This window comes from Maylandia zebra, linkage group LG6 (genome assembly GCF_041146795.1).
Source record: "Maylandia zebra isolate NMK-2024a linkage group LG6, Mzebra_GT3a, whole genome shotgun sequence".
Taxonomy (NCBI): domain Eukaryota; kingdom Metazoa; phylum Chordata; class Actinopteri; order Cichliformes; family Cichlidae; genus Maylandia; species Maylandia zebra.
In genome coordinates, this window is record NC_135172.1 from 19,849,305 (window position 1) to 19,858,191 (window position 8,887).

Below are 8,887 nucleotides of genomic sequence, written 5' to 3' on the forward strand. Positions count from 1 at the left end.
AGCTTTAAGGACAAATAAAGACTTTCTGAATACTTTTCATGTAAGATGTCATATGCTGGCTCTTAACTATTATACATATGTACATTATGAAGCATTTATTAAATGGTTTTACACATAAATTGTAGGACAAAAAATATCAGATCGCTTTAAAAAAATATGGATTCTTCATAGCATGAAACACTATCTTCTTTTAAATTTGTGAAGACTTTCTTGTAATTGATTGCTTGTTGGCTTCTCAGTGCCTAAGGTTCAGTTTAAGGAAGGAAGCTACAAGGTGGATGAGTCTGATGGGGAGGTAACAGCCACTGTGTACCGCAGTGGAGACATCAGCCTCAGATCCACTGCACGCTGTTACACTCGCCAAGGCTCTGCTCAGGTCATGATGGACTATAACGAAAGGCCCAATACTGATGCATCAGTCATCACCTTCCTGCCAGGTGACACCCTCCCTCTGACACCCTCCCACCCAAACTAATCTTTCATGTATCATTTGAGGTGTATTTATACATATATATAATATTTATTCTCTGTACCCTAATTTTCTCCCCAGGTGAGAGTGAAAAGCCATGTGTGGTTACCCTGGTAGACGACTCCATCCATGAGGAGGATGAGGAATTCCGCTTGGTGCTGGGAACTCCTAAGAGCAAGTCTCCTTACGGAGCCTCTATCGGGGAGCAGAAGGAAGCACTGGTCACTATCACAGATGAGAAAGACAGTACGTGTTTTCTGGAACTAAATATATTGCAAATAATAAAACAACATTTGCACAAGTGGGAAAAAATGTATCAAATATCTTGGCTGAGGAAAAAAAAAGATACCCCTGGCCCAAGCCAAAGAGTGTGTATTTGTACTAAGTTAGCTAAAACTGATGTAAATAACTACAATAGAATAGCTCAATTATTTTGCTGCGTCTCATAACATCTGCTAACAACAGAACACGAGAATCTCAGTACCTTTGCCTTTTTTAACACTTATTCCCATAAACCACATTGTTATTTGGTAAAATCTGAGTTCAAATCAAAGATGTTCAAAAGAAAAAAAATATGTTCATTTAAATGTTTATAGTACGTGAATACAATTTTTCTTCCAGAGCCGATCATCCGTTTCTCTGAGATCAAGTATAGTGTGCGTGAGCCCCAGGTGAAAGGCGAAGTGGCCACAGTGAAGATTCCTATTCTTCGTTTTGGTGACACTTCAAAGGTTTCAGTAGTGAGGGTGCACACAAAGGATGGGTCTGCAACCTCTGGAGAAGATTATAACCCGATGTCAGAGGGTGAGAACCTGGTTTTAGCAGCTACACAGTGACTAAGTAACTTGCATGCTGCCTCCTGATATGACTGCACACGTCACTGTTTGTGTTTTAAGATGTGGCGTTCAAGGAGGGCGAGAAGGAACACTTTGTGGAGATTGAGGTCCTGTATGACGGTCAGAGAGAGATGAGAGAGGCCTTCACTGTGCACATGAAGCCTGATGACAATATGGTGGCTGAAATACAGGTGAGACGACGGCCACGTGGGATGCACGAGCAGATGCGCATAAACAAATATAAACCCAGAAGAAGGTTGTGTATGTGCGGGGTACAGTACTGCAGATCTACACAGGAGCCCTGTCATGTCAGCCTGTGTTAAAATAAGCAGGCAGCAGCTGGCAATGCTGTCAGCACGCCTGAACCACAGATATATAAAAAGCAGGAATGAGATGCTGAGGGGAATGTCCCAGCAGGGCCAAACAGAAGACAAACCTATAAACAGAATGGCGACATTCTGCCCATATACTCTACAGCAGGCATGTACAGCTCACGTGACAGAAATAGGTGATTACAGTACAATTTGTGTGTTGAAATTACACTGTATCATTTAAAATGACAATGTTTTATTTCGGTGAAATTAAACTAATCTCGAGGGCTGCACGGCAGATATTATAATAGCAATGTTTTGAATTCACAACTAATTTGTTTATCAAGAGTTGATTGATAAACATGTTTAGGAGCAAATCAAAATCCATTGTGGCATAACTATTAATCTCCAGCACCCAGTGTGTTTGCAGTATTACTCAGAGTGTATTTCTTTGTGAACAGTGCATTGAAAAGACAATTTTGTGAAAACAGATGAAAATTTCTTCGGGCTGGCTTCATTCAGATACACTCCTCAGATATTTTAACAAATACACCCGTTCAACTGCTTTCTAACACAAATATCTAATCAGCCAATCACGTGGCAGCAACTCAATGCATTTAGGCATTTAGACATGGTCAAGACAAACTGCTGAAGTTTACACCGACCATCAGAAAAAGGATGAAATTTGATTTAAATGATTGTTGGTGCCAGATGAGCTGGTCTGAGTATTTCGGAAACTGAAGAGCATCTTAGGTATGCAGAAGACCACACCAGGTGCCACTCCCGTTGGCTAAAAACAGAAAAGTAAGACTACAATTCATATAGACTCTCTTGAATGAGTGTAATGAGGACCCGAATGCAGACACAAAGGCAGACGAAGGGTTAAACAGAAAGCGAGCCCTTCGAGGCGTTGGAACAGATACAAACGAAGATGAAAACCCAAAACATAAACGGGAATCTACACTGGGAATAGCAATAGGGAAACTGGAGCACAGAACAGGGATACACAATGGAGGACATCCAGGGACAGGAATTTAAAAGATACATGATTGGAACATAACAGATGTTCTGACAAGGGAGACTGACACTGTATACACACAGGAGGGTGATTAGTGGTGGAGACACATGGGAACACAGCTGGACTAAATACATCTAATGACAAGGGGAAGTGAAACAGAACTTAATACACACAGGGAAAGACTCACAATAAAACAGAAAACACACACAGAGACACACAAACTTGTACACGAGAGAGAGACATGACAGAGCTGAGAGAGAGGGAGAACGAGAGAGAATGACATGGAGAGGACTTACAGATGAGACCAAGACAACCTAAAAAGGGAACTGACTAAACATGTAACTAATAACTAGAAATACAAATGATTAAACACACATAGGGAAAGTTGCAAAGGACTAGGTGAAGAAGAATCGCAGTATAACTGCATCATTCGATTTGCTAGGTGTACCTAATAAGGTGTCCAGTGACTGTACACCAAATTGTGGTAATGACTAATCACACTGTATTGTTTTGAACCAAAGCATTCAATGAGATAAATATGTTACTTCTAAACCTTTGCCACACTAGATTATGAGTTAGAGTATGTGCTTTTTACACATGCATACACATTAATGATACCCATAATCTAATAGTCTAAATGGCAGCGCTATAGGCTTATTTAAAGTGTTGGGTAGTTGTTTAGGATGACAGCCAGTTGACTCTGCGTTTTCTCTCTGTTTCCCAGATGAACAAGGCCATTGTTTACATTGAGGAGATGGACAGTGTGGCAGATGTTACTTTCCCTGCCATCCCCCAAGTGGTTTCCCTTCTCATGTATGACGACACATCTAAAATGAAAGACAGACCCTACCCACCCAATGGATACCCTGTTGTTTGTGTGACGGTGAGTGAGACGCTGCTTTATTTACTCTAATATAAAATCAAACAAAGCACTTTTTCAGTAGTAATTATTATATAAAACATATTGGTAATGCTGTTTTTAAAAATGTAAGGTTTATCATATTGTTTCTAGGCCTGCAACCCTAAATATCATGACTTTGATAAAACGGGTTCCATCTGTGCCGCGGAGAACATCAACGACACGCTCACTCAGTACCGCTGGCTCATCAGCGCTCCCACCGGATCAGATGGAGTAACCAGCCCCATGAGGGAAGTGGACACTAACACTTTCTTCACCAACACCAAGTCCATCACCTTGGATTCAATCTACTTCCAAGCCGGCTCTAGGGTTCAGTGTGCAGCAAGGGCTTTCAATGCCAACGGAGATGCTGGCCTGGAGCTCGTCAGTTCTATAGTTGTGATCAGCAAAGAGGAGGGTAAGAAGAAGCCAGCAGAGATTTACAGACAAAATACTGGATGTAGAATTATCTGGTTTAGCTGACCCTACCTTTTGCAGGTATGTGTCAGCCTCGTATCCCGGGTACTGTTGGAGCTGAACCTTTCTCTGCAAAGATTCGCTACACTGGTCCAGATGATCCAGACTTTCCCAACCTCATCAAACTGACAGTCCACATGCCTCACATGGACGGTAAGTGGCAAATTTTGTTGCAAATCTCAATATATGCCCTTATATAGCCAATGTGTGTGACAAAAAAAAAAAAAAACAATCTTTTGCCCGTTCATCAGGAATGCTGCCAGTGATCTCCACAAGACCTCTGTCCAACTTTGAGCTTACCCTGAGCCCGGATGGCACACGTGTGGGCAACCATCGCTGCTCCAATTTGCTGGACTTCAATGAGATCCAAACCGGCTACGGCTTCATCACAGACGCAACAAAGAACCCTGAAATAATTGGGGAGACATCGCCCTATCAATACAGCGTTGTCATGCGTTCAGCCAACTCTCTGCGCTTTTACAGGAATCTCAACTTAGAGGCCTGCCTCTGGGAGTTCACCAGCTACTATGACATGTCAGAGCTGCTGAACGACTGTGGAGGATCCATCGGAACCGATGGACAGGTAGGAAAAAAAGTTAAATAAGTGAAGACGGTAAAATGTGTTTTAAAATCACCACATTTTACTCAGTCTGAATATTTTTTTTAAGTTTGTAACATTTACAGGAGGGCCAGGATCCAAGGTTTTCCAGCAGAAAGCTATATAGTAACATTATGAATGAGATATTGTGATTCAACTGGTATTAGCTGAATTGCCTGGTGAGCCTGTCTCTAGCTAGCTTGCTAGCAGTACCCCATAAAGTTGATTGTGTTCATCTGGAGGTCGCGTTATTCATCCAAGTGACCGGCTGACTAGAGGTTTCTCCAACCTTATAAATGATACAGCTGCATGACTGAAGCTCGGGCTGTTAGCTCAGTTTTGTTAGCCAGTGGTGTTAGTTTTGGTCATTATTGCAACTGTAGCATTTGTAAGGTTGGAGAAACCTGCAGCCAGCTGAGATTGAAGAAGTCACTTGGATGAGGGACAAAAAGTGTGTTTCACTGAAAAAGTCCAGATGAGCAGAATCAACTTCCTGGGATTTTCTTACCTGGATGATTAAAGACACTCACTAGCATTAGTTCCCAAAGAAATAGGTATTATTCACGACGGTGCCTTTTCCCTGCCCATTTAGGTGCTGAACCTGGTCCAGTCTTATGTCACCCTGCGTGTTCCTCTCTTTGTGTCTTACGTCTTCCACTCTCCGGTGGCTGTCGGAGGCTGGCAGCACTTTGACCTGCAATCAGAGCTCAAGCTCACCTTTGTGTATGACACAGCTATTCTGTGGCAGGATGGCATTGGCAGCCCACCTGAAGCTGAACTACAAGGTATCTTCATAGCCAACGCTGTTAGTCTTTACTGAGGAAAAATGTAAATTGGTGACGCTCATTGGAAAACGTTCCCCTCTGTACTCGTAGGAGCCATGTACCCCACCAGTATGCGTATAAATGAGGAGGGCCGTCTCGTTGTCAACTTCAAGACCGAGGCACGCTTCAGGGGGCAGTTTGTCATGTCTCATCCAGGTATGCATGTACAGTGTACACACCCTAAACCCATCTTGTGGGGTCATTCTGTACAAGCCGCCTCTGATTACCCTGTGGTCCACATCCTGTCGTTATCTATTTATGGAGTTCCACCTCAGGGGTCTTCCTGTTTGAAAGACCCAGAGGTCATTCAGCAAATGTCAAAATGACCCAACAGCGTTTACTTTTAGGCCGCAAGTAGCACAGGCAGTGTGAAAGGTCACTCTATAAATAAGTAGACACTGTTACTAGCTTAGGTTGGGCAAATTGCATTTGTGAAGATTTATGACTGTATACATGTTTGTTTTCAGGAACCAGCGTGTCATCTATGGTGATATGTGCTGACCACTCTGGGCTGACGTTCACTCTAGCCCTGGTCAGGACTGAGCCTACATACAACCAGCCCATGCAGCAGTGGAGCTTTGTCTCTGATTTTGCTGTGAGTCATTTAACTGTGAAAGCATCCTTCAACTGGTAAAGAAATAGCAAACCAAACAGCCCCATTCCTCAATGTCTGTCCAACCTCTAGGTACGAGACTACTCCGGGACTTATACAGTGAAGCTGGTCCCCTGCATTGCATCACCCAATGGGGAGTTCAGCATCCCTCCTGTCTGCCACCCAAGGGAGCCGCTTACTTTTGATATGGACATTCGCTTCCAGCAGGTTAGAGCTGATCGCTCTTAAAGGCTTTTTCAGTGTGTTGTATTTACACTTTGATGCATTATTTATTGCCTTTTTAATGATCCTTGCTCGGCAGGTGAGTGACCCGGTGGCAGCCGAGTTCAGCCTCAACACACAAATGTTCCTGCTGTCCAAGAAAGAGCTGTGGTTGTCCGATGGCTCCATGGGATTTGGAGAAGGAACCGATGCTGCTTTTTCAGAAGGTACTACACTGCTGCCATCTAGTGGTGTTAAGTAACATCACAGTGGGAAACCATGACCCACAGGGAATGTCACGTCATCTGTACTTCAATTCAGGCTCCATGATTTATGGCCGTGTGATGGTGGATCCAGTCCAGAACCTGGGTGACTCCTTCTCCTGCAGCATTGAGAAAGTCTTCCTCTGCACCGGAATGGATGGTTACGTTCCCAAATACAACCCCACTAACAAAGAGTATGGCTGCCTGGCAGACGCACCCTCTCTACTGCACAGATTCAAGATCCTGGTATGATGCAATAGATCACAAAGTATGATTGGATACTGTGGAAGTGAAAAAAGTAGATGGGGTTTCTGATTTTTCTGTGTGTGTGTGCCGTTCTGCAGGACAAAGCCCAGCCAGAGACTCAAGCTACATCATTTGGTGACGTTTCTTTTAAGGCCACACTGGCGCAGGACACACCAGGAGCTCTGTCTTTGATCAGACAGCCAGGCACTGACGGCTTCACACTGTCTTCCTCTCCACTTTTTCAGGTCTGCATTATTCTCAGATACAATATGTTCATATATGGAGGCCCAAAACTGAAGAAACAAAAAAACCATAAATAAATGAATAATTTAAGTAAATATGGTGAAAAACATAGACATGCTTTTCCATGTTGATCCTTTGAATGACAGCACCCTCATGTTAAAGTAGAAATTGATCAAAATTGATAAAAATCAATAAATACACATAACGTAATAATACAAAACTGAATTTTAAGTGGTAATGATAATAAATATGGGAATTAATGCAAAAGCGATGGAATAAACTAGCACGGCCTGCAATATTTTTTCAAATTCTTCTTTTCAAAGTCTTTGTTTCGCATTTATCAAACAAAATTCAATCAAAGACACAAGCTTTGGTTACCATAAAGCTACAAGCAACATATGTTAAATGTGAAGGGTGAAACGAATTTAAATGGAAATATAAATGTTTTTAAAAATATTTTGATATTAATGATCGCTGTATGTGTGACAATGTTTGTGCAAAGTATTGTTGCGACTGGCCCACCCGGTAAGAACGAGGTAGGATACTTACAGACATATGTGCGTACATATGCTACAAATATTATAGTAGGATTAATGGTTGTACATTTAATGATAAAATACTTTATTTATTATTATTATTATTAAATATTTTTTGTTTGTTTTTTAAATTTGGCACTTCTGGTCCTCCGTAGTTGTTTTGCACAGGCCCAGACTTAAAGAGAATTACACATCTTGTGCTTTCAGGTGGCTGCTGGTCGAGAATGGTTCATCCACACCATCTACACTGTCCGCTCCAGAGAAAATGCCAACCGCAACATTGGCAAGCGCAGCGTAGAGTACCTCCATCACAGCATCTTCTCTGTTGAGCAACCCCGCTCCTCCACCCGCCACCGCCGTGCCGCCCCCTCTTTCTCCGCTCCTGCTGTAGCCCAAGACATCGGTATCGAAAATAATCGGGGCACCAACATCCAGCACATCGCCCTGGACCGAAGAGACCGCATTGTGGTCAGCCAGCGCCAGCCTTGGCTCCCTAATCGTGACAGTTTCTTAGAGCGCCCCCTGCTGGAGAGTTCAGGCAGAGAGCCGAGTGATACTTCCACTATACCTTTGCTGGTGGGCGTCGCAGGCCTGATCCTCCTCACCTGCCTCATTGCCACCGTCGTCATTCTCCTGCTCCGGCGCAAGAAGCGTGAAAAGAAGAGCCAGTACCCTCCTTACGCCACCTCCTCTTCTTCAGCCTACAACGGCTACAGTCGCAGCCCAGCAGGCATGTGGGGTGGCTCAGACAGCTCAGAGGTGTAAATGTGGGCCCGGCTCCAGTTCAAACATCTGTCCCCTATTAAAGGGACTTTGATAAGTCTCCTCCACCAATGTGCCTTCGATGCCAAACTTGTGTAGCACTGAAAAGAGCCCAGAACAGTCTGTGGACAGCAAAGGATGTCAGTACTCGGGGCCCACAGGCGTGAATGCACCAGAATAATGAGGCTTGCTGATCTCTGATAATTGTTTGTCTTTAATTTACTGTACGTTCGTGCCTTTATTACAACCTATGCAGGATCATGGATATAAGTAGAAGCCCCTCAAAATATATCTGTTTCATTTAGGTTCCAAGTTGTAAAATATCGCTCTTTATCCAGTGTTTGCAAATGCATGTAATGTAACTCGTGAGTAAATGGCATCCTTGTTTAAATCTCATAAAAGCAAATTATTTTCTATTCAGTCTTTTTTTTTTGTTAATTGCTGTATTTCACCATGTTCATTATGTTTTTTTAGTGGAGAACAAAAAGGACTGAATGTTAGTCAAAACTGAGCTTAATGAATGATGTGATTCTTTTTCCTTCTATAAGAAGCCTGCAATACTACTACTGAGAAGAGTACTACTGTGGTGTCA

The 8,887-nt window shown here is 43.0% G+C and overlaps 1 protein-coding gene across 1 annotated transcript in view; it reads left to right on the forward strand.

The window, feature by feature from the left end:
* frem3 (Fras1 related extracellular matrix 3) overlaps positions 1 to 8,711 on the forward strand; it is a 31,253-nt gene extending 22,542 nt beyond the window's left edge. Inside the window, exons 9-24 of the mRNA XM_004549337.5 lie at positions 240 to 437; positions 551 to 715; positions 1,091 to 1,273; positions 1,366 to 1,496; positions 3,359 to 3,517; positions 3,647 to 3,950; positions 4,031 to 4,162; positions 4,261 to 4,592; positions 5,200 to 5,392; positions 5,483 to 5,587; positions 5,899 to 6,026; positions 6,117 to 6,251; positions 6,346 to 6,472; positions 6,567 to 6,754; positions 6,853 to 6,999; positions 7,741 to 8,711. Of these exons, the coding sequence (XP_004549394.3) occupies positions 240 to 437; positions 551 to 715; positions 1,091 to 1,273; positions 1,366 to 1,496; positions 3,359 to 3,517; positions 3,647 to 3,950; positions 4,031 to 4,162; positions 4,261 to 4,592; positions 5,200 to 5,392; positions 5,483 to 5,587; positions 5,899 to 6,026; positions 6,117 to 6,251; positions 6,346 to 6,472; positions 6,567 to 6,754; positions 6,853 to 6,999; positions 7,741 to 8,298 (3,185 nt within the window). The 3' untranslated portion in view covers positions 8,299 to 8,711. The remainder of the gene's footprint in view (positions 1 to 239; positions 438 to 550; positions 716 to 1,090; positions 1,274 to 1,365; positions 1,497 to 3,358; positions 3,518 to 3,646; positions 3,951 to 4,030; positions 4,163 to 4,260; positions 4,593 to 5,199; positions 5,393 to 5,482; positions 5,588 to 5,898; positions 6,027 to 6,116; positions 6,252 to 6,345; positions 6,473 to 6,566; positions 6,755 to 6,852; positions 7,000 to 7,740) is intronic.
* The last annotated feature ends 176 nt before the right edge of the window (positions 8,712 to 8,887 follow it).